The 26,031-nt window shown below is 40.9% G+C and overlaps 1 protein-coding gene across 1 annotated transcript; it reads right to left on the bottom strand.

Moving 5' to 3' along the window:
* Positions 1-256: 256 nt before the first annotated feature.
* On the bottom strand, positions 257-26,031 carry LOC6593528. The gene is made up of 11 exons (XM_026987163.1): positions 26,006-26,031; positions 25,029-25,275; positions 16,453-16,651; positions 13,763-13,829; positions 13,380-13,695; positions 13,180-13,309; positions 12,982-13,119; positions 10,557-10,751; positions 10,369-10,486; positions 1,793-1,914; positions 257-754 (listed from the first exon to the last, which is right to left on the bottom strand). Exons 3-11 carry the CDS (start codon positions 16,535-16,537, stop codon positions 690-692), a joined length of 1,236 nt encoding a protein of 411 aa, XP_026842964.1. The 5' UTR covers positions 16,538-16,651; positions 25,029-25,275; positions 26,006-26,031; the 3' UTR covers positions 257-689.

Below are 26,031 nucleotides of genomic sequence, written 5' to 3' on the forward strand. Positions count from 1 at the left end.
AAACTAAGGTTAGGTCATCAGGAATCTATTAAAAAACACGATTTTTTCTTTGCCTTTGCCCATACATGTATGATAGTCCTCTAAAAATCGAACTCCATTTACACTTGCAACTCTCACTTACCCTCTGCGAAAAGTCCACATAGCATGACCAGAAAATGATAGTGTATAAACATGATGCGATTCATTGAGATGTGGGAATGTGGTGGAAGATGATGTTTCAAAGATACATATGTACATTATATAGCCAATGATTGAGTTTATTTATTAAATACCAAAACATTACAGCATACATTTTTTGTTTGTTCATTAGATTCTATTCGTATTTTATTACAGTAGTAGGGCGGGGCCGGTAGAAGGGGCTAAACAGATCTCGTTACACGTTTATAGACTCCACTTTCTGGGCATTCTATCAAGAGGGGTTGGATGGGGTGGAGGGGACAGGGAGCGTTACATGGTATATTTTTGCATCATTGTTTTTTTGTTTTTTTTTGTTTATTTTGAAGATTTAGGGGCTTGCTAATACTTGAAAATTCCTCCGTTTTGCCAATCAATAGAGCTTACAACTTATGACTATTTTATGGTAGGTAGTAATTCATTATGTGCACACTTTGTTCTGTTTTTGCTTGTAATCATATTTGTATGTATATCTCGTATATCTTAGTCGAAACGCTGCTCTCCCGCTCTGTGGATTAGTTCGTTATGACCGAGTATTTGCGGGCCGTGTACTGGCTCTGCCTCTGATAGTGAATGTTGCCTAATACAAATGAGAATTGTTTATTAGTTAATCGCATATGTAATAATATATTCCACCTACTGCCGAATGCCAAAAGAATGTACTTTGAACATTTACCGCCCAAAATCAATTAGCAAAGCAAAACCTGACATATAAGGCCCCCCCTCCCCCACAACATTCCAGCACGCCAATGACTCTCTGTCTCGGACTGAGCTCTAATTAGTTGCCTCGTTTCACACATTCGCGGGAAGCCAGAAATTACCCCTTCATACCATATAATTTGTCGAAGGTTTTCGTCTTTAATTCAATCAAAAGGGTTCAGAGCGAGTCCTCGGTCTCCTCGGACCCAGAGTTCGTTCAGGCGAAGTGGGGCTCTTAATAAATCAAATAGTCGTGTGAATTGAGTGCGCTACAGTCGGGTTCAAGGGGTATATCAACGGATGGGAAATTATGGACTGAAAGTTCAGCGAATTTGGGTTTAAAGGCGGATATTTTGAAACCCTTTAAGACTTAAATTTCTTTGGATTATTTAAGCAATTTATTGCGGAAAACTGGCAATGTATTTCATTTTAATTTTAAATATTTTTTAAATAGAAAATTCAAATGCATGGACTTTCTGTATTTTTAAATTTCTATGATCTAGCAACAAAAATAAAGTGTTAATTGTTAAAGTTGTTAATACAAAATATCCTAACCCCAATTTTCCCTAGTTGTTGCCTCTAATTCTGGCCAGAACAAACTCGATTGATTGATGCATTTTCACATTCAATTTCTTGAGTAACAAAAACTTCTAATCAAATTAGACCCGAGACTTTTTTAGTTCCCAGTTATACGATCCTATATCAACCCACACAAGAACACGATCCGGAATAGTGGCACGACAAACTCAAATTAGCCATAAAATCAACAAAATGTCCAAACAGTTCTAGCCACAAACAAAACTCCACTTGAGCACTGATCGGGCGGTGTGGTGGGGAGAGAAAAAACAGTAGAGAGGAAAAGAACCCATTTCCCTTTCCATTCGATTGGGTTGGGCTCGGGCTGGGTGCTGGGACTTACCTGAGGGGCATGGTGTGTCCAGGCAAGGATTACGTAGAGAACATGTGCGTCCATCACCTTCGTAGCCAACCGGACAGGAGTCACACTGGGCTCCGTTCACGGTATCGTGACACTGAACGCCTCTGCAAGAGAAAAGAAACAGAAACAGAAAAGAGACAGAGACAGAGATTCGGTTGGTTAATGGTGGATCGGGCAGAGGATGTGTTGTGTTGTGTTGTGTGTGGATGGGTACCCACATATTGTTTATTATTATTAATACTGACAGTCAGGAACAAACAGCAACAAAAGACTGTTAATGTTAATGGAGGGACATGGAAAGGTAAACACCATACAAAGGCAAATTTATTAATGATGTTTAGTGGAAACAGGGCTACACAAAAGGCCGTGCTTGACCAGCGGAGAGAAAGATCTGTGAAAAGAGAAAAGGTTACCCCTCCAGGTTACCAGAGAGGAACATTGATGGGACCGACAAAGCCCAGAGTTCGACAAGCGACAAGACATGTGCCAGGGGGTAAACGGTACCCTCTTCCTCTTACTCTCCTTCCCAGTTTGTTTTCGGAACCGTACAGGAAGAGCCGACGCCGGTTCAGGTTCCCCAAAAGAAAACAAATTACAATTACAAGAAAATCTTATTAAAACCCAGAGAAACACAAATAAATAAAGGAAAAAAAGGAGAGAGAGCAAGAGGCAAGAGACTTTGACTGTGTGTAGGTTGTGTAGGATGGGAGATATGATATGATATGATGGCCCATGGCAAAAAAGTAAATCCAGGCTCCATTGCATGTAAATTTCACCCAAAGACCGGGGCCTGGTGCCCCTTATTTATGCTCAAGAGTGTGGGATTGCTTATGGCTTTGCAAAATATTTACATATCATGACATGGTCATTAGTTCGCATCGGTCTCTGCGGTTCGTTTCGGTTCAGTTCTGTTGGGGGTTACAGTTACCCGTTGCATGCTATCCCCTGCCCATTGGGCAATGCTTCATCTGCATCCTCGTCTCCTCAGTTGAAACTTAATTTTCAGGCTTGTTTTGCCAGCACATAACTCACAGCAGTCCAATTTTCTAGGAAGATCACCCATCGGGCATCAGCCATCAGCAAGAACTACCGTGCCCAACTGACCCAGAAGCCATAGTTTCCCATATTTTACGACTAAGCACACAATGGCTTTTTTCGCTTGCCGGAAGTCTCCGTCAGACCTCTAGACGACCCTTGGACTTGGCCCCAGCTTCCCAGCTTGCCAATAGCCCGGGAGTAAATGGTAATCATGGAGGGAAGCTTGAGCCACTAAGGAGGGTATAGTCACAGTGTGAATACTCTTAAATAGAAAGTAGTTATTATTAAAAGCTTCCCAACATTATCTTTGACAAATAAATTCATTTGTAATTGCGGGAACCCATGAATGGCAAATAGAGACAAAAATTCTGCTTTTATACACACACAAACAAAGCATGGAGTGAGCGGGAGATGGAGAGAGCATGGAACGAGATGAGAGAGTACTAAGCTGCATACGCATTTACACCGCACCGCTCTCCTCTCTCCCCTCTTCATTCTTCCATTTCCAGCTTCCATTTGCACGCGTTTAGAGTACGCTCCGCGTTCTTTTGCCGGTTTCGGGTCGTGAAAAGCGGGAAAATTGTGAAAATCATGCGGAAAACATTGACGTGCAATATGTGTTGGTGCAGTGCAGTGAAAAATATCAATAACACTGACTTTGAAGTGTATAAATCTAAGAAAATGTGCGTGTGCGGGGGGAAGGAAAGAAATATGGCAGATCACTGCTAAAAATGTACATGAATATGTGAAAGTACAAAGGAATAATTTAATTGATTGATTAACTTTTGTTCTTGGCAAATAAGCCTGGTTGTTTTGCATTTTGTTTTTTTCGGTCGCGCGGTCTTTTTGTTTTGTGTGTGTGTGTGCATAAATGGAGAAGAGCAAGAGGGAAAGAGCGAGTGCTGCCGTCTTGACGCCGCTCTCGTTCCAAGTGTCACAATTAAAGGTGAGGCATTCTCTCTTGTTCTCTCTTGTACACACAAACATTTGCGAGGATCGTGGGAGTGTATTCTCTAACTCCTCACCTTATTTATATACACTCCAAATATGTGCTCTTATTGGAAGTACTCCTTTAAAATGCAATTCCAGTGTAAAAGGGATCGAAGAGAGGAATGTACATATGTAAATGCGAAATGTGAAAGTAATACCCCGTATGCCGAGTCCGTCGTTCGTCCGTCATAGCCTTGAAATTATCGCGCTCTCACCGGTCCGTCTTCGTCCGTCTTAATTGTTGCGCGGGAAGAATGAAGAGAGCCGAGCTCTCTCTCTTTAAAGAACTTTTGACGAAATGGTGAGTGCAATTTATATATTTTTGTATTTACCCAATCAAAGGATTTGTCCCACCCAAAGAAACTATCACTGTAGACGGACTATAATATTAATATTTAGGATAGCATCCCACTATAGATGGCGTTATCCTTGTGCTTTATCCATACGTACTCTACTCCTTTTCATTGAGAACTCAAGCATCAGCCACAACAACGAGACGTCGTTGCATATATTATTAATAATTCAAGGCACTGGGAAACCATCTAAATTCTTTAATTATTATTATTGCCCCCTAAACCAAGTCTTATATCCCATTACCTACTCCCCTTTCAGGCAGAGTATTAGAACAACATTTTCTTTCGTTGCCTCAACGAAAAACAAACCTGAGGTAGCAAAAAAAAAGAAGATTCAAATTTTGTTTTTTCTATTCTTTGGCGCTGTCAGTTGATGAGACTCATCAGCCCGCGGGCTCTGCTCTCGACTTTGGCATATCCCATGGCGGGCAACAACACACTTGTCGGGTGTACGGGGTGAGCGGGGTGCGCGGGGTGTGCGGGGTGTGTGCGTAGGCATTTTGGGGGTTCGGCTGTGGCTGCCACAACGGGGGACGACTCGACCAAAGGCCTACCTTGCCTCCAACCGGCAACGCGCAATTAGCAAAAAGTGTTAAGTACTTAAGTGGCAAGCGGTCTAAGTCAAGGCGCGCTGCTGTCCGTCCACTGCCATGGCCATATCCATGTTGGATATTGCGTAGGGGTTTTCGCTTTCTAGCTATGTACGTTCCCAGACGCCTCCTCCTGGCACTGGTACTGGCACTGGCACTGGCACTTTGCGCTTTTCTGCTTTGTTTCAGTTCATTCGACCATATTGTCTGGGTGTCTGTGTGGCTGTGGCTGCTGCGGCATCGTTTGAGTGCTGGGAAAATATCCAGTCGAGCGCAACGAGGAACGCATTAGCATTTCTGCCACTGACCCCGCCCAATGTCCAGCTATCCCCCATTCTATCCTATGGTTATCCCATAGTTAGCATGACGAACCCACTCGGAGTTTTGGAGCTGGAGCTGGAGCTGGAGCTGAAGCTGGACCTGGGCTCTGTCTTGACTGCCTGCTTCTTGGCCGTTCTTTTTATTAACCACGCATTCATAATTCATAATTCCAATTTGCTGGCTTGCCTCCTTGCGGCCCCTGGCCCCTGCTCTTCTTGTGGTTCCCTTTCGAGACCAGTTCAAACACCACCCAAAGGAGCCTTAGAAGGGAGCTCCACCAGCATGGAGCAGGGCCCGGACCTGAGTAATGTGTGAACATGGTTCTGAAGCATGCAAAGGCTTTTAGGCTGCCCGGGCTCTGGTCGAGCTACAGTCGGGGGATTACACTGGAAGGAATTAACATATGATAGACATTCAGGATTTGTCAGGGCTTTTGGCAGACAGCTAATCACAGATTTTAGCCACTCATTTCGCCACTAAGAGTCCTTCTTTAAGTTCTTTCAATGGTCTATCATCGATCGTAACCCTAACTCTACTTCGCTTCCTAGCTTCCATTAACCCTCCACCCAAATTGCTTCTAATGGTAGCGCGCATGCCATGCAAATGCCCCAGCACTTACTTCTAACAACAAAAGAGCCAAAGAAACACACTTGGCTGCCACCACTCGTACAATCTGGGGCTCCCTTTTGTCAGAGCAGGCAGGCATGCAGGCAGGGGGATCCGTCCATGTGCCACCATCCTCAATCTCCAAGCACTCCTCCGAAGCCTCCTCTCTCCTGTCATGTGGCGCACGCTTTAGACAAACTGCAGCTAACTGCCATAAAGCGGCGTTTATTTTGCCACAGGCCACTTATCTGTGAGGTTGCCTGACTCTGGCTCCGACTCCGACTACGCTACGACTTCAGCTGTGGCTTCGGATCTGCCTCCAATGGCTCGGGCCTGATCTCGACTTGGCCCGGGCCCGGGCTTGGGCCTGGGCTTGTTTTTGTTTTCATTGCTGCGGCTGCGCCTGCGCATGGCCAAGACAGCCGCAGAGACAACGGCAATGTGCCAAGATATGGAGTTTATGCCGTGCGAGAATTGAGGAAATTAGGAAGAATAAGGATAGCTTAAAGTCTACAAATAAATAAGGAACAAGGAAATTCCATTGAAAGGCTACACATAATTTAGGTTTTTATGATATGTGGAATATTTGAAATATTCGTAAATATCCAAATAATTCTAGAATTAATTATAAAAAGATTTTCTGAAAATGTAACGATAAAATAATTTACTGGAAAACCGTATTTAAAAAAAGGAAAAATAATATATAATATAATATATGTACACATATAATATAATATATATAATATTATACATAAAATATAATATATAAAAATATAAAGAAAAACCTTATAAAATGGGGCCTTATAGCCTTATCCAAACAGTTATTAATTTCCAACAATTACAATCAAAAATAATTACCACTAATGAGCTGTGTATTAAGCTGTGAAATATTTCAGCATTTAACACGGTTTGAAAATCAAAAGTTTGAAATTTTTTCACGATTTTATTTCATTTATTGCATGAAAAAACAACAAACTATAAAAAAAAAATTAAAAAGAAAATATATTTCTGGGAAGAAATATAAATACATATTTAACAGACCCAAGGGAACACCCTTAAAATCTTATAAATTCCCAACTATACGGAACTCCAATTAAATACAAAATTCAATGTATTTACACCCTGAATATCATGATATGCGCAACGTGTAAACGTGGCCCGAGCTGGATTCGCTGCCAGTCAACTATTAATTTGAATTCAAGCAGTCAAACGCTGCCACAGACACAGGCCCCAGAGAGTCAAGAGCCACAGCAACAACAAAAACAACAACAACAAAGCGAACCGAACCGAACCGAACCCACCAACAACGACGGCAACGACAACGACAACGACAACGACTTGGAATCAATGGATCCACTTTTTCCCCGATGCGTAGGCGAACTTGATTCCCACTGAGATATGCGTTCCACCGTTCCACCGAACTTTGATGTTTTTTTCGAAGCTGTGAACCAGCCTCTCCAGTTGCTTCCTCTCTTTCTGCCTTTTCCTGGTTCGAGCCATGGCCGTAAACGTTTTGTTTGGGCCAGAGAGAAAAACTTTAAGAGGGAGGGGAATATGCATAGATATTCGAGAGATTCTGTGGGAAAGTTGCCTACAATCAAATGGAATTCTGTCTCGAAAAGTGTTCAACATGCCCCGTACACATGTTGCAGCCTGCAATCGGTCTCCAAATCGGAATCTCTCTCGTATCTACTATCTCCCTAGATAGGTAATATAATCTCTCTGTGGGTCTTGATTGCACTGCTGATTATTTCATCATCTGCATAATTTTGTAAGCCACAGAAGTGGAAGTGTGTGCAGCGAAGACTGATTTTTTTGGGGCGGAGGCGCCTCTGCGGACTGTCATCGGCCTGGGGCCAAGTTATGATTGGGCTTTCAGGTGGTCAATCGTTGGAGCACCTGAGCAGCTCTCTCGGACTCTTGGAAATGGAAAGTGCTGGGAGAATATGCGAATGGAAGATGAGGGAAATGTGTGAAGAGATAAACGTATTTAAAAAAGAGGATCAGATAGAAGATCCCTAAATCTCTGCTTCCCAGTTCTTGGAATAAGTTCTGAGTACCATTTTCCAATCAATATAGAGCGCTTCTACACAAAGGAGAGGCCGTGTGGATATTTTATGTGACATGGGCTATGGTGACCCCTATAAAAAAAAGACAACAACATTGTAGATAACCTGCGCAACAAAAGGATCCACCAACCACAGGTGTGCATGTCATTAGCACAAGTTTTATGGTCTTTTAATAGAATCGATGGTCTCCAAAAGACCATTCCATAAAGAATAGACTCTAGAATCAAGGGAGGAAACAAACAAAGCGCTGACCATGTTCTTAGCCCAGGCCTGACGCCGCCGCATTTGATTCGGATGACATTTGGTGGGTTCTAAATTAAAATGATTGGAAGGGAATGGGGCTGCCACACGCATTGGGCCACATTTCATCGATAATGAAAGATGACAGTAACGAGAGTCGGCGGTGGCGACCGACGCATCGTGACAACATTTAAAACAATTTTATGCAAATTAAAATACGGTCAGCCCCGGGCCAGAGGCGCACCTTACCCAAACAAACCATCCGAACCGATCCCTAGACACCTACAACACTCGCTGGTTGGTTCTTTGGGCCCTGGCCAGGGTCTGTGGGGGCTCTTTTCAATAATTTACACAAATTTATGGTCGAATGCTTCCTATGCGCGTGGCCCAGGCGCTTACTTCTCGCATTTCCAAAGGGCCCCCGAGTCCGAGGGAAAAAATAACAGAAATCACTTTAAGTGTTTTGACACAATGAAGTCAGTCAGTCCTCAGTTTGGGTTGAGAGTTGGCTCTGGGTCTGCGGTTCTTGTGGCATAGCTGCGGGTTCTTTTAAACTAATTTATGCGGCTGTTTCAAGTGCCATTTGTGGTCCAGACCTCCTCACATCTGGGGTCGCAGGTCTGTGTATTGCAAAGGTTTTGTTGCATTTTGTTCGACAATAGTGTCTACCAAATATTCTTTGAGGTTCCATCACCGTTACATCGCATAGCTTGTTATAGTTTTGTTTAACATATTTATGGATATTGTACAGTGCCGGAATTTATGTTTTTATTAGGGTCCGACGCCAGGGCTGTGGGTCTTTTGCATAATTCGATGATTGAGATTGACACAAATTTGGCATTGGAACAGAGCCAGAACAATCTTTAACTAGTTTATGGATTTCCAACTGTGGGGACACTTCCGGTTGTTCAAAATGATAACTTAATATGGGGGCTGTGGGTGGCTTGATGTCTATCCTATGAGCAGTGAAAGGTTTTCCCTGTCTGGGCCCACAAATATTCCGGGACTTACTCCCATTTTTGTATCGCAAACATATCAAAGAGATCTTTTGCCAGATAGCAAATGTGCTTCATAAAGATCATTTGAATATAGTAGTCCCCGGCCCCGGGTTGATTGGACTAAACTGTCTCGAAGCGACAAGGGATTAGGAAGTCTTCTTCGCCTTCGGATTGACATATCTACGATCTACGGAGCTTATCAGATGGAAAAGGCGAGAGGAAACTGGTTTCGGAATCACTCAAATGACTCACACAACTTTTACACGCGGAGAAAAATGGCAAAGAAAAAAGAAAAACATCCACCTTTAAATTAAATGTTTGGGTTTTAAATCAAAAGAGAGGGAAATTGAACAGAATTCAGTTCGATTTAAAAATAAACGTATTTAAAAATCCCATATTTAATAAAATATATAACACTTTAAAAAAAATAGAATATTTAAATTTTGTACATTTAATTTAAATAAAAAATATATTTAATTTTTAAATATGAAATATATTTATTTTAAATATGAAATGTATTTCTTTTAAAAATTAAAATATATTTATTTTAAATACGAAATATATACTTAATTTGAATATGAAATATATTCAATTTGTATATGAAAATATGAAATATATTTAATTTTAATATGAAAATATTTATTTAAAATTTCGTAATATATTTTAGATATTAAAATATATAATTTTATTTAAAAATGTATTTATTTTAAGTATGAAATACATTTAAATCAAATACATATGTTCATATTATTGTTAAATTTTGCGTGAAAAGATTTTTAAGTCGCCCTATTTTCTCTGCGTGTAAGCACACTCCACTCCACTTACTTTCTGCTCTGCTCTGCTCTGTTCTGTTCAGTTCTGTGTAACCTGCTTATGGCATTTATTTATTCGTAGAATTCACCAAGTAAATAAACCTCTAAATGTGAATCCTCTCTCTCAATGGGCATCACTTGCTTATCAATCACACATATAGATATACGAGAATATGCCTGTAGATATGGATGAGGATGTGAATGGGGATGTAAATGTGGATGTGGAGGACTGAGGTGTTAGTCAAGGAGTTGTTTGAGCTTGTGGCCTGACTAGATCATCAAACCATAAACAACATCAAATTGCCATTAAGGCCAAATGCAAATAATTGCAGAGTCAGAGTCGAAGGAGGGAACCTTTTGGCCGGATCGGCGGAGCGGCGGCGCTTTTCAAGCCCTTGGAGCTCCCAGCATGACAAATACAATTAACGTGAATGCAATGGCCACGCCCTTGACGCCATTAAGAGCTCCACAAGCTGCGTTAATTTTGTTTGGCCGAGAGAGGGAGAGAGATAGGATGGAAAAGGACTGTGTAAAGACTTACGGATAGCATTGATAGTTGGCGCAGGAGACGCCCGGTTTGCAGATCTTGCCATCGCCAATCAAGCCGGCAGGACAACGGCCGCACCTTGGACCAGCGGCCGAATCCAGACAGTCGACACCTGAAAGAATTTACGTAGACAAATATTGAAGCTTTTAAGCTATCGAGCTATCGATAAATGCGCCACTTACCGCGATAACAAGGATTCGCCGTGCGACAAGTGGGCTCCAGTCGCAGCTGATTGTCCCCGGAGAGGGGATTCTTGCAGCCGGCACAGTTCTCCAAGAGCATACGCAGGTAGGCAATCTCCTGGCGCTGGTGGGCGACATCTTCACGGAGCAGCTTAACCAAAGCCAGTAAATCGCTCAGTGATCGTGCGAGGGCGTCTGGGTTGGAACAATGAGCAAAAAACAAAACAAAACAAAAAGCAGAGAGTTACAACAACAGTCGAGGGTAGAGTTCCGTTGCGTTGAGGCTTTAAATAAAGCAACAATAATTCATGAACACCCTCGGCACACACAGAGGGTCTCTGGGTTGCTCTGGGATCCATGTGTGTGGGAAGCGTTCAAGCGTCTGACAAGATTAAGGTCTAACCAATGCAAAAATCGCACTCATTTTAAACCATGCAACAACGCACACAACGTCGTGTGTACCGCATGTTGCATGTACAGGCTCTGCTCTCTCTCTCTCTGTCTCTCTCTCTGATTGCAACCTAATCCGCTTTGTCGCACTCCAATGCACTCCTTCGGCGCTTTGAACAGCGCTGCTAATGCGTTCAGAGGGGTTTTAGTGCAGCTTAATGCAATGGGACAACAAAAGCCAAGCATCCCGATTCCTTTTACAACCGAGATGATGAGTCAGGACCCTGATTGATTGAGTCACTGATGGCACTATACAATGGTAACACACATACTCGTTTATATATGTAGTATATGGCTGATTTGTTAATATGTATTGTGGCATTAATTAAACTGCGAATTAAAGCCGATTAATACCGATTTCATGACCTCACTGCAGAGATGAGACATCATAAGAGGATCACATCGTGAATCCGTAATACGCAGAGATTCAGAGATCTTAGAGGTAAGTAATATAGTATTTAAGCCACGTTTTAATAGATTTAAGGCTTTTATAGTACATATGTGACTGCCAGAGATCAGGCTAGCCCACTCGCTAATTGAATTACCAATATGCAAAGTATTTCTATGATTAATGCTTGCAATCCGCTTATCTGCCATTACCAATTTGCCTAAGCCTGTCTATGATCTTTATTAGGGCCCAAAAGCTATACCTGGCTAAAGCCTTACAAATCTGGCCAGCAATTAATTATAACACTTGCAGACAGCTATCTATAGACCCTAGTGGTACCCACATCGAGACATTTCACTGTCTTTGCCAATAAGTCGCCGCTAAGTGCTCCAGAGAGAGAGAGAGAGCGAGGGAGAGAGGGAGAGTGGGGCGCCCACGTAGATACGACGGCTAATGAACGCCAAGATATGACAAAGCCCATGCATATAAGTTGTGCACTCGTTGGGGACCAGCATAATTATTATTTATCTGGCTCAGTGCAGTGCAGTGCAGAACAACACCAAATTGGTAGCTGGCTCCGATCTGTACCCACGATCTGTGCCCCTCTCTCCCTCTCCCTATCTATCCGTTGACATGGGTACGCTACGGGGCGGCATATAAATCGCAAAGCCAGAAAACGTAATGAATGAATTACGTGGCTGTGCCGCCGACGACGACGACGACAGACGAGAGATAGAAGCGAAGGTTGCCAAATGTAACCAAAACGAGATCGAGAGACTTGGAGACCCCAGAGATCTGTGACTTGGAACGGATGCGTTTGGGCGTTAAGGCGGCGGCGGCGTTTTCAATGTTGACAAAACTCACTCCGGCAGGCCGTGAGGCAGGCAGGCAGGCAGCCACTGAGGCAGGAGGCAGGCCACGAGGCAGGCAGGCAACCGACAAAGTCAGACATTTGTGCAGGCCAGATGTGCAGAGACGACGATGTTGGACTAGTTTAGTTGTTGCCATGTGTCTTACATGATGTTGTACAGCCTAAGAGGTAGATATACGAGGGATATATTGATTCTACTTATGTTTCTGCCTTTAGATTAAACGTGCATTAGGGGTAGCTGTCCTGATTGAAGGGCTTTCTGTTACGACTAAGTCCTGTAATCAATACAATCCTGTGGTGTACATTATAGATCTTACCTTACCTTCTTAAATTCTCAATACCGGCCTGGGCGGGGTTTTTCAAGGTCTCGGGCACATGCCATGGACATTTCAAGCCCCCACTCAAACCAAAACCAAACGATCCCTCAAATCAGTTCCCCAACCTACACTCTCTGTGGTTCGGTACCGATGGCTCTGCCACATTTTCTTAATTGAATTATGTTCCACAAGTGACATAAACGCCAACGGACGCCCAGAGACAAGCACCAAACAATTTCATCAACGCGGCATCTAAGCCACAGCCAAAGACTTTTGGGAGAGTTGTCAGAGATCAGGGCACGCCTCTGGGTCTGGGCCAAGAGTCGTTGACTGCTTTAGGACTACCGGCTGTCAGCTGACAAAAACTGTGTGTGGAAACCGATGGGTGGTGCAGCCTACCTTCACAATCGCCATGCAGAATGGGTATATCGCCGCGCTCAACGTCTGTGGGCACCTCCTGGTGTCGATGATCTGTGACTCCTTCCCGGGAGATGGTTGGCTCGTACCAGCCGCGTACATCGCGCTTCTTGTTCTTCTCTGGAATGGATTGGTGGGTTGCACTGACTGGCAGCAGACTGTTCTCTCAGATGTACTTACCACGCTCCGTGATCTTGTTCCGCAGCATGCGCCGATTGCCGCGACGATGCAGACCCTTCTGGCAGTTGGCCCGCTGCAGGGAGTGCTCCATGTCCGCATCAAAGTGCAGGGGATACTTTCGCTCACGGAACTGTCAATGAAAGATGCACAGTGCTATTGCTAACCCATTCGAACAGTAGAAGGATCCTCTCTCCACTCACCAGCTTGATCACTGGATCGTCCATTTGTGTGTAGAGTTTGGCCAGATTCATGTCGATGTCATGATGCGTGCTCGCCTTGCAGTCCACATAGAGGGTGATGCGATTCTTCGAGAACTGCAGGGCCAGCGAGCGAATGGTGCTCGTCTCATTGATGTTGGGTATCTCAAAGTTGCGCGACTCGGTGGCTCCATTCGCACTGATGTCCAGGGTGACCCTCTGCTGTTTGCGGTCCAAGAAGAAGGACATCTTGTGCTTCAGCATGGGGAAATCGATCATGAAGAGGGCTTCTATCGAAATGTGCAGCTTCCGACGTGGTCTAAAAGGGGCAAGGGTCAACACATTGTAGACTCTAAAGTGTATTTGATCCTTAATGGAGGGTTTACCTTATGTGTCTGGTGGATATGACAACATCGCCTTTTCGTATGAACTGCTCGAGTTCGGCGGAGGCAACTGTGGGTAAGAATTAGGGGATATATTGTTATAGTAAAAGCGGTTACGAGGGATATGGAATATGAAAGGGGCTAAGTGAGTTCTGATTAGTTTAAACAGATCCTTGGGCAATATCTTTGTTTGCTTTATTTTTTTTTTGTCTTCTATCCTAGTGCTACAAGTTTAAATTATATTTAGGCACTTCTATTAAATTAATTGTTATTATAATTTACTAATTTAAATATGTTATTTTTTAATCTTTTTTAAATTGATTTCATTTTAAAATTTAAAATTTATAATCAAAAATACAATCGTAATTATAATAAAAAAAAAAAAAAAATAAATAAAAGAAATATATATATTTTATTACAAATTTGAATGTGAATATTTTGCTTTTATTTTTATTTTATTTATTTATTTTTTAATATTTTTATTTTTTATTTTTATTTTATTTATTTATTTTTTAATATTTTTATTTTTTATTTATTTATTTATTTAAGAATGCGGAAATTTGTATGTATTTGTATTTGTTCATTTATTTTGTATTTCCTTTTTTATCATTTATTTGTATTTATACATATATATTAATCTTCTAGAAATGTATTTTGTTGTTATCATATACATATTTGTATTCATATATATTAATCTTCTGGAAAAAATCAAAGAATTCGGAACTAAGACACTTTAGGTAGGCCTGAAAACATTCCTTCAAGTGTCATCCCGAGTAATCCCTCACACCGTATCGCACTTCCTTTTATCAGAAAACTGTTTGGAACAACTTCCGTTCCGCCAGCAGATAATCAAATAGATCGATTACCAAATAAACAGCTAAATAAATACCAGAAACTCGACCAAATAACATCGGGTAGGGTCATGTTTGTAAATCTTCATCGAGGGAGTAAACCAAAACACTGTGCCACTTGCTCTATTTATCCACCAAACATTGGCAATCGCGTTTTTGCGCCTGCCACAAGATTACGACACTTGGAACATGGAACATGGAACTGTTTATTTTGGTCACCCCGAGAGAGATCGCTGCGGTTGTTGCTGTCTCTAATCCAGCGGCATGTTAACCCAAATAAATACGAAAGACATACTCGTTGTCGGGGGTCTGCGGCCTGGGGTCCGGTCCGTATTTGCACAATCCGCATTTCGAGTACGAGTACGAGTCCGCGGACTGTCAGGCAAAAGAATCTATCAAGAGACGTCTCTATATAGAATTTCACGCATTTGCTGGGTTATTTGTCCAACTTTTGACAGGCTCATGATGCCGGGTGGGTGACCTTCACGACATGGACATACATTGGCCAACTGCATGCTGGGGCTCACAGCGAATGAGTCTCTCTCTCTGTCTCTGGTCGTGCTCGTGATCGGGCACCGCCAACGCCATCTACGGGCTTCAGGGAGGTCACCAGCTCAACAACCAATGAACCTATCTGACAGTTGACGACGTTTTCATTGGGATTTAAGCTGCAGCTCGAGCCCGAGATTTACATAAATCGCCAAGTTGGATACGATACCAGCACCAGTACCAGTATGGATGGTGTTTCAGTCGTTCACGGCAAATATTGACACTGGGGCCAAAGCCAGAGCCAAAGCCAGAGCCAGAGCCAGAGCCAGAGCCAGGGCGATCATTCGCATGTTTGTGACCATAAAAGAAACGGTAAAAATATGTACATGCATACACTGGCGGGAATGTCTTTCAATAAATGTTATGGGATCATTATTCAGAGGATTTGTTGTACTGCAGAATAAATGCACGATTATCATACTGGGTTTGATTGAAGACAGAAAGAACTTAAAATTTTTTTTTTACATTTTAGACAAAATTGCATTAATGCACTTATTTTAATTTGATTAGAATTTAACATATTTTTATCTTTAATATTAATTTTTTTTTAATGTAATTTCTTTCTTTTTAATATATTTTTTTGTAATAAATATATATACATTTTTTTAAGTATTATTCTTTTTTTAAATAATCTTTCTTTTTTTAATATATTTTTTAAATGATTATATTTTATTATTATTTTTTAAGTGTTTAAGTGTTTTGTCCTTATTTTTAAATAGTTTTTTAATTTGTTTATTATTGTATTTCTTTATCTTATTATTGTATTTGGTTTTTTTAAAATTAATTTATGTATTAATATTATCATTAATTTGTGCTAAAAACTTAAAAATTCTTTGACATATTTAAAAACTTATTTTTTACATTTATTTATTTTATTTGGTTTATTTAGGTTTTTTATTTTTTTAAAATTGAATTATTAATTTTCATTAATTATGTATATAATATATTAAAAATGCTTTGATATTATTATAAAATTTCATATAAATTTGCGCTCCTAATTTGTTCCATAACGGATCCTCTGTATCTGCATCTGTATCTGTACTTTATCTGTATCGTTTCTAACCAGATCTGAATCTGCAACTATGTATCTAAAGAGGAACCAGTGGGGGTTCTCTATAAATTGCACTTTCTATGTCATAGAACGGCTGAAAACTTGTTTCAACCCAACAACACTATTTGCAAAGGTGTACCTGGACTTTTTGGAAACAATTTCTTTCAGTGCATTCGCACAATGGTATTTGGGTGAGGAAAAAGAGTTGAGTGGAAAGCATGGGGATAGTCTCTGGCACTTACCTGGATCCAGTGAGAGTGATGCAACCTCCACGAATGTCAGCGCCAAGGCGGTCAGCCCGATTAGCAGCACGCGCGTCCAATTCATCGTCACAATCTGGGCAGGTCTGTGGGCTGGGATGGTCCGATATATATATCTGTACGTGTGGCACTGGATGGGATGCGGCCGTGGCTCTTCTCTCCACAAAAGTCTGTCCGTCCGCTGTAATATAAATAAAAGCATGAAATGAAATGAAATAAAACGGGGGGAAAAACGAGCAGAAATTCAGAGATCAGTCGGTCGGTCGGTGGTTGTTTATTTTCGTTTTAAAAATAAAATTCCCCGATAAAATGCATCGCGAGGCGGCGGCGGCAACCGGCGGCCGGGCAGACATCATATAAAATCGCATAAAATAATAAATAAAATTCAAATTAAAAATGTAATAACAAGAAAAGAATTAAACGACCAAAACCAACAGAAATGCTCGGGCAGCATATTTGAAATATTTCATCGGGCACACCTTCCCCCCCCCCACTTTGCCGGAAGTACTTGGTCGGGTATCACCTAGATGACTATATATATCTCCCTCCCCCCCACATATCTTTCATCTCGTTTGGCCATCTGTGGGCGTCATCCGTAATAAAGCATTTCGTGGGCAAAAGTTGTATATTTCTTTCTGTAATCCCCATGTGCCTGGATTCTTTCTTTGAGCTGCCCGAGATTTATGTTGGATTTTTGCAATCATTCTTTCGTCTCTTGTGCGCCTGGTTTTTTACCTAAATAAATGTTTGTTTAATTCTCTAAGTCTATTCTGTGTGTTTTCAGGTGTTTCCTCCAAGCGGAAGTTCGCTGGAAAGGTCGCTGGAAGCTCTAAACAAAAGAAATATTTCTGTTTTTCTTAAATGTAATTCCTGGAAGTGTAATTCGAGAGTGGGGTCCCATATTTTGATTTTATTTATGAATGGTGCTCAGTTCTCTCAAGCGAAAGAAATTAATGTCTTGCCTTGGGAAGGGTCAAAGTTTTTCCCTTAAACTACTCCAGTTTTATTTCAAAATTAAGTTGAATTTTAGAAGTTTTTCCAGCTCTAAATTAAGCAATTAAAGATCGGGTTTCCTATCTGTTGCTCAAACAGATGCCGCCTGCCATTTTCCAGTTTGGTAATCGCCTAATGAATGGCAGAATAATTTACTTCAGCCCCGTTGAAAGATACATATACTATTCGAATAGCTAAAATATCTTGGCTATGATTAGATTATCTTTAAGCACAAACAAGTTTTGCCCACAAACATAATTTTTACAACTGTTTAGCCTTCTTCTGTTTTCCCTGGGGAAAACCCCATCAATCCGTGTGTAATGGTACTTCCTCAACGGCTTCTGTCAATTGACGACCATATTCTATCGCTCACATAAATCTTGAGCGATCAAAGAGGAACTGTAGTTCCACAGTTTTCCGCTTTTCAGTGTTCATAAATTCAGTGTAATACACAAATTTAACGATCTATGAAATAAAATAAAATTTAGTACGATTGCTTGGGGGAACAAGTGCATAACGAGCGGGGAAATCGTAAAATGTATTGGAAAATCCCACAAAAAAAAGATACCCGGTTGCAATTAGGCCCACAAAAACGTCAAGAAGTGAGATACAAATCCCAGATCTCATCTTCAAGAAGTTACACAATTTTCATGCTTAAATAAACACAAGAAATGTGGCCAAGATTTGGTTTGCTTCAGGCCTGCGGCTCAAAGGTGTCCCAGGAATGTAGTAACGGTCGTCACAGAAGAGTCCACAGAGTCACAGAAAGCCAAAAGCGAATGTCGTTATGGCCATACAAGACGACAAACCCAACGACAACTTCTCAGATACTGGTCCAAAAAATTGTTGACTGACAGTTATGGATTTATAGTGGCAGCTGGCAGTCCCCTCTTGGCTGCAGCCGCTGGCTGGCTGGCTCTCGTTCTCTTGGCTACAATGTCACTGAGTCACAAGTCGGGCGGGCAGTAGGATCTACTCCGTTTATGGGTGTAATCGCAATTACCAGAGATCAAACAGCACCACAATAACCACAAGTTCTTCCTCCTTGAGGCAGTAAAAGTAGGCAGACAGTGGCCAGGAGAGCAGAGTGTTTGCGGGTGTATTTTAAGGATTTTATGTGCCATATGACGGAAGGATTACGATAGGCGGATAGTATTAGTATAATTATCCATAAATTGGAAGAGTTATAGCTACTCCTGAATGTCTACAACTTCTTAGATACCTTAAACCTCTCCCAGATTTTCTATAATCTTTTAAGGGATCAATTCAATCGTTTCAATTATTCTTCCACTTGAAAACAAAATCTATATGTGCTTGATTAATCAGGAAGACAGCACGGCTCTTCTTCCCTTGAAATATCGTCTCAACAGATGACAAACTGAAGCGTAAGTAATCCCATCTTCTTCCGACCATTAACCATAAGTTCTTGGAGGCTTAAGTCGTTCGATACTGTGAAAGGTTACCCAGAACTTAACCCCCAAGGCAGGGGCTCGGATCTGTGCCAAGATCTGTTCAGTGAAACGTTTATTAATAGCCAGTTAAGTTGTCCAACCGCTGGCTACCGCGAACCACACCAACCAGAACATTTCCCACCAAATGTCAACCGAATAATCCGCCCCCAACACACACCATAAAATAGAAAAAAACCAGAAGTGGAGAGACACCTTCAGAGAACGGAGAACCGAAACACATAATCCTCAGGCCTGAAATTTATTAAATACTTTTTAATGCCATTGGTTTTGGAATAGATCATGCATATATCAGGCACACAGAGACAGATATGTATTGTGTATCTCTGTCCAGCGCCCACGCCTTCAACAACATAAGACCCCTCGCGCCATGGAGACGCCGAACCAAATCCACAACCACAACCACAACCACATGATGATGACTGCCGCTGCGACGATGCCACATCAAGTTAATAAAGCGGACAAATCAAAAACAAAGTCCGTCTTTACGAGCATACACTCGTACTCGTATTGTGGAGAGGAGTACACCCTCCGTACAATGATTGACATTTAATTAAGCAAAAGGCAAATGCACACGGAAGCCGCAAAGCCAACAACTGACGACCGAAAACCGCATCGATGGCCAGGCCAGAGCGGCAGGCGGAGGAGATGGGATCTTCACCCACTAGTCACCCAGTCCGACCCGGCCGGGACCCCTGATCTGATCCGACAGAGCCGATTGAACGAGTTTAGCGTCATCACCCGACGACGACGAGTGACTGAAGCCAGTGACAAAAGGCGTTTCTGGTCTATCATCAAAGGAAATTTGATGCTTATCGGAAAAGTCATTTTCATCAGATCGAATGGGTAGCCGTAGTCGTAGTCGTAGCCCCTGCCTGGGGGAAGGCAGCAGTCGGAGAACCTTCACGAGTTTTCTGTGTTCTGGGTAGCGAGGGTTGGTCGAGGTTTATGCAAATATCGCAGTTAAGGGGAAGCGAACTTTCGTATTTGTCATATTTTATTTTGATTAATTTTTAGCACTACAATGAAAAATCTGTTTTCAATGCTCTAAACACTCAAGGGAATATAATAGAATAGAATATAGAATTATAGAATACCTTTAAGTATACATAATATTTAGCATTTTTTAATTAAATAGAATCTTAAAAAAATAAAAATTAAAAAAAAAAAAAAAATTATCAGACAAAAAATATATAATAAATAACAAAATTATAAAATAAATATAAAAATAAGAATACAAAATTAATACAAAAAATAGATGTCTAAAATATAGATTAATTAATTAATTTTTAAAAAAGAGCCCAATTAAGTGAATTATTACAAAAATTAAATATTATTTATAACCGCAGTTAGTTTTTATATATTTTTAATTTTTTTCCTATTAATTTTCTGAAATTTTTTAGATATTTGTTTATATATATATTTATGTATTAAATTATTGGGTAAAACGATGATATAAAAGCCAAATGCCATACGAGTCTCTTACTAATGTACTAATATGTATATTCATCTTGAAATTATATTAGATCAGAGTGAGAAAACACTTCGCCTTCAGAGATCCTAAGTAGTAAAAACTTCTCTATATTCACCCATAACTTAAGAAAATAGTATTTCCCGAGTAATTAATTATCTAATAGCATTGATAAACATGTTTTTCGTTAGTTAAAGTTTTTGCTACACTTCATGAATCCACCCCCATGATATCTTGAAACTTAGGTAATCCACAAATAAAATATACATAAATTATACATCATTCAAACACCCTACCGTAATGCACAGTGATCCCTTCTCATGACTCATTGATGGACTGTCGTGACGGCCCTCGTGTGGCATTAGAAATTCAAATATTTTGACTCTTTTTGCTGGTCGCAAGCAGCATGCAGCCTCAGCGGCGGCCACGTCCCCCCAGGGCGTTTAAAAACAGCGCGGAAAATATAACGAAAAGAGGCAAAAAATGCTGGGCTGAGCTACTGCGCATGCGCGACTGCCGCTGTTGCTGTTGCTGCCACAGCTGCCGGCGACGCTGACGCTGCGCTGCGCTTCAGTCGCGTGTGGGCAGGACAAGTTTCGCCGCAGCCGCAGCTTTGGCCGTTGGTGCCGCAGGCGTCGTGTCACTGAAATCAAATCAGCCGCGCTTAAATGCTCAGCCGAAAACTTCAGTTCGAGCCAGAGATGAAGTCGCGGTGAGGGGCTGGGTACTGCCGCTGCTGCCGCTGGCAAACCTGCTGTCAGATGCTGGTTTGACATGGAAAAAATCTATGACGGCGCCTACGCATCCCCGGCATCAAGAAAGAGATACAGATACAGACAGGGAGAGCCTCAGCCGCAGCCGCAGCCTCAGCGAGAGAGCGTAAGCCACTTAGGGAAATTCTTCAGCGGATTTTCATTTGCAGCAAAACTTTCTTTAGCTTTTGTCTACATTTTTCCAGGCACTTCATAATTGGAGACCAACAAAAAAAAAAAACGATCTGCAGCCTGAACTGAATTGATTTTGTGCCGCCTGATAAATTGGTTTCATCATCATAATGGGACTTTGTATAACTTCCGGCGCGAGTCGAGTGTGCGCACGAGGGTCTGGGGAGTGCGTGAAAGTGACAAGATTAAGACAAGACCAAGACCCACGGGACCCATCGATTCAAAGTCGAGTTCAATGGCGACACTCGAACGGCACTTGACGGTCCTCTATTTCCATTGATTTCTGTATTTGTATCGATTTAAACTGAGTTTCGTTTCGGTTTTGGGTTCGGTTTTTTCTACATTTATTTTCCCACCCAAAAATGCAGTAGTTGACAGCTTGAAATGTTGGCCATTCAGGTGCCGGAGTCCTATTTCATAATATTGAAAGGTCTGTCAATTAAATGCTGGCGGGTGATGGAGATTTCTGGTATGGTAATTGCCACCTGCCACAAGAGTTGCTCAATCGAAGGAAAACCAAGCGTAAAGTGTTGGGTATAATTATTTATAGAGGGATTTAATTTACAAAAAAAATAGAAACAAAGAATATGAAAAGTCATAGAGATACATTCCAGCCTATGCTAATACGAAATGATAGATTTAGACAAAAAAGACCTTCTTTAAATACGTATTAACTGTAGCCGGCAGCTATAATCTGTCCCAAAACATATTATATTGCCATAAAACAAGCATCTGCCACATGCCGCATGCCTGTACATATATGGCGGCCATATAATTATGCGATATCGTCTCAGGTGTTTGCCGGACCACACCTCTCGACATTTGCATATCTGTGCAGAATATCAAATTATAGCCAAACCAAACAGCCAGCCAGCCAGAGATCTTCCCCGCTCCACACGGATCCCAATCAACAGGTTATAAATGATATATTTTATGCCTGGCCAAGGCGTATAAATTTTCGCTAATTTTCTGTGTGTGTGTTGGGCAGTTGGCTGTCAAAACTCTTTAGAATATGTTTAATCCATCATTAGGCCAAAAGTCGAAATCCCATTAACTTATGCTGATGAACCATTAAAGCGATCTTTTCATTTGAATCACATTTGACGCCGCGTCCAAATATTGTAACAATAAAAAGACAAAGACAAGACTGATCTGTTTATTGTGACTAAGCCCGGGGTTTATTTGAATTGCAAATTTTTCGATTTATAAAATTTGTTTAGCCCTGTGTCGGAAATTGGTTGTTCGAATGACTTTCCACTGGACGATGGACGATGCGCTAATTTGCTGCTGCAACAATTTTCCACTTGATTTGCATTTGTTAACGAACCCATAACTCGGCTGCCCCGCTGCCAAACGGAAATACCAATGCCAACAATAGCAACAATATTATTTATGTTTTAATAATCAACTGAGACACTCTATATATGGTCAGCACAACGATCAAAAGAGAGAGAGAGATCTTGAGTCACTTGAATGGGCTTTAGAGGAATGGATTAAATGGCAGGCGAATAAATAGGTCTTTGACATTTATTTATAGAGTTTTTTAGACGTAGATGAATGATTAACCTAGCTCAGGGAATGCCCTTTGATCTTTGATGATGTGGAATAATTATAAGAGCTCCATCATAACTCATGTAATCAGTTAGTTGAATAATATATAACAAATAAAAGTAAATATTTGATATCTTCTTCCTTTGTGAGACCCAAAATTTAGGTCTTATATTTAATTTTGAAAGCAGTTGAGTAACTCTTTCTATTCCAAGTTCAAATTAAATTACGATGCTCGTACCTTCTTGAAGATCCCCCTCAGGTCACGACGCCACTGCCGCTGCCTATCGTAATATATTCAAATAATAAAAATAAATATAACCGCAAGTCTCCGCCAGCTAGACATCTCTTGGAGAGGCAGTTATAAATTGTTATGGAGATCTTTTGGATGTGGGCGTCTTTTAATTGAATCGCTTTGGAATAGAGCAGCAGAAGCAGGCCACTTGATGGGGGAAATCAAATGAAATATATTGCCACAGAATGTATTTAAACCAAATCAAACCCAATACGTATCTGTGGCATTGTCCCCGACCGACTGAATTTGGTCAACAGCAAAGCAGTAAACAAATTGTGGCTGCTGTCTGTATTCCCCCCAAAAACCATGGCTCTATATGGTCGGATAATTATAGTTCTCAAAGAGACATCAGCCTCCGAATGGGATCTCTAAAATATGTGTGGAAAGTCCAGTAATTAATAAATTATGACTGGACTCTGTGGTATTTAGGGGCGCCAATGCAGATAAGACCCAGAGATCTACCAATAGATTAATGTGTCGGCCACAGGCCTCCGCTCCGCTGCTCTGTGGCTTTTTTTCGTATTGGGTGTGGCTAATTAATATGTATCGGATAGTATTTGAATTACAACAACAATTAGCATGATTTATCATCAGATATGAAATGGCGGTGAAAACTATTCATAATTTGGCCCAATCAATAAGGCAGCGATTATCAATGCCATAAAGACAGATGAAAGAGAGTCTTGGACATTGGATAATAAACGGGGTAACAGATGATAGAGAGGATTCATTGTAAGTATTGAATGATATTTTAGCTGTTTGGACTTTTGAGAACCTATCGGGAGACGGCGCCTAGGTCGTTAAATCTCTGATTTCCTCCTATATACCAGTTATTAATTTTAATGATGTAAATACTTGTTTATAACTTATTTTGTGCTACTATGTAAATGTTAGAACAACTTCTGCGCTTTAGCCAAGGCATACACTCAGAGAAAAAAAGCACTGGGATATGAATATTATTCTCTAAGATATTTATTTTATTTTATTTCTGCACCGAGAGTGGAAATTGCAAAAAAAAAATATTATAGCACTCATATTTTACGTAAATATGAAAATCTATGATTTAAATATATTTCATATATAAAATAAATACATTTTAATATTTAAAAATATTTCGCATATTTAAATGAAATAGTTTCATATTAAAATTTAATTTATTTCATATTAGAATGAAATAATTTAATGTTTTGATTAAATATATATCATATTAAAAATAAATTTAATTCATTTTTAAATGAAATAAATATTTTAGTTAAATGAAATAGTTTCTTATTTAAATTGAATATATTTCATATTCAAATTAAATAGTTTAATGTTTTATTAAATATATATTTAAAAAAAACAAATATTGAAATTAAAAACATTTATGTTATTTTAAAGTTTTTTATGCTTAGTTTAAATATGGTCCGTACTAAAAATTCTTTTTAATGCATTATTTTATAATTATAGTGCATTTTTATTTAATTTCCTTAATTTGTTTATTTAAAAGCCGAATATTTATTCCCTAGATTTACACTGGTTTCCTTTCGTATAGTTTAAAGCGCTGAATCTTTCGAGGTGACCTCAAATATCTGCTCCCAATACCAATATTCCCCAATATTCTTTGCACTTCTTTTCTCAGCGTTTTTATCCCGTACCCCACAAGCACATCTGCCACAAGCAGTATGCCATGCAACAATTAAATCGGAACGTACTTCCTCCCACTTTGTAAGCAGGCACTTATCCCACTTTCCCAGGGGAGTAGGCCAACCGACCTACTATTTATAGCACACTCTTGAGCGCCTTGCGGGCCGAGAGCTCAGAGATCTCTGCGAGATCTGGGCAACCTTCACACTCACCTTTCAGTCAAGGACGTTGCACGCCAACGCCGTGGTGGGCCGCCGATCTCCGTTCGAGAAGTGAGACAGACAGCAGCTCCTTGTGCCGTTTAGCCACTTGCGGCTGTCAGCTCGTTGTTCAGAATGGAAACGGAATGGACTTGAGTTTGAGTTATTTTTACGATTATTTCCACACTTTTCCGAACACACACTTGTATTTTATTTTGTATTATTTTTTTTTCCTTTTCGAAGATCAAACAAATTCACACTATAAGAATCGGATAAGGAAACGGATGCATTAGATAAATTAAACCCTTTTCAAAATATCCGAATGCGACACACATAAATCCGTTCCGAACGAAAAGAAGGAGATGGAGATGGAGTTGGGTCCCTGGATGGGGAAGGGGAATGGGTATGGAGGTACAAAAAGGCAGGCCAGACGACACACGCGAAGATCTTTGGGAGCTGATTTTATTAGAACGAAAATCAACACGCAACGCGCAGCGACGCGATCGGTGGCTATTGGAGAAGACGATCCTCCAGTGACGGCAACTGCTCCACAACTGACTTGATGTGTGGGACTGGTGCCTGGCTCTCTCTGGTTCTGGCTCCGGCTCTGGCTGTGGTGTTCGTGCTAATAAAAATTAAAACACTTTTATGCTATTAACAACAAGAAGGCAGAAGCATCGCGGACGCGGATACGGACACGGTCATGGGGGGGGACACGGGACACGGGACACGAGACACCTTGACAGCGGAATGGAAATGGAAAACGAACGATGCTGAGGATGCTTCTGGGCTCTGGCTCTGGGTGGTATTGGGGAACTGTCAAAAACTTTGTCAGCGACAATTTAACAAGAGCTCCCCCAACTCCAATGATTTGAGAAACACACACTTAAAAGCCGTCATAGATCACGGGCCAAAATAGCGGGCATTTTCTCGATTAGCGATTACGATGCCGATGCCGATGCCGATCCCGATGCTTTTCGTTTCTTCACCTGCTGATCGTTTCGATCCGTACCCG

This window comes from Drosophila persimilis, unplaced genomic scaffold (genome assembly GCF_003286085.1).
Source record: "Drosophila persimilis strain 14011-0111.01,24,50 unplaced genomic scaffold, DperRS2 tig00000124-arrow-pilon, whole genome shotgun sequence".
NCBI classification, from domain to species: Eukaryota; Metazoa; Arthropoda; class Insecta; order Diptera; family Drosophilidae; genus Drosophila; species Drosophila persimilis.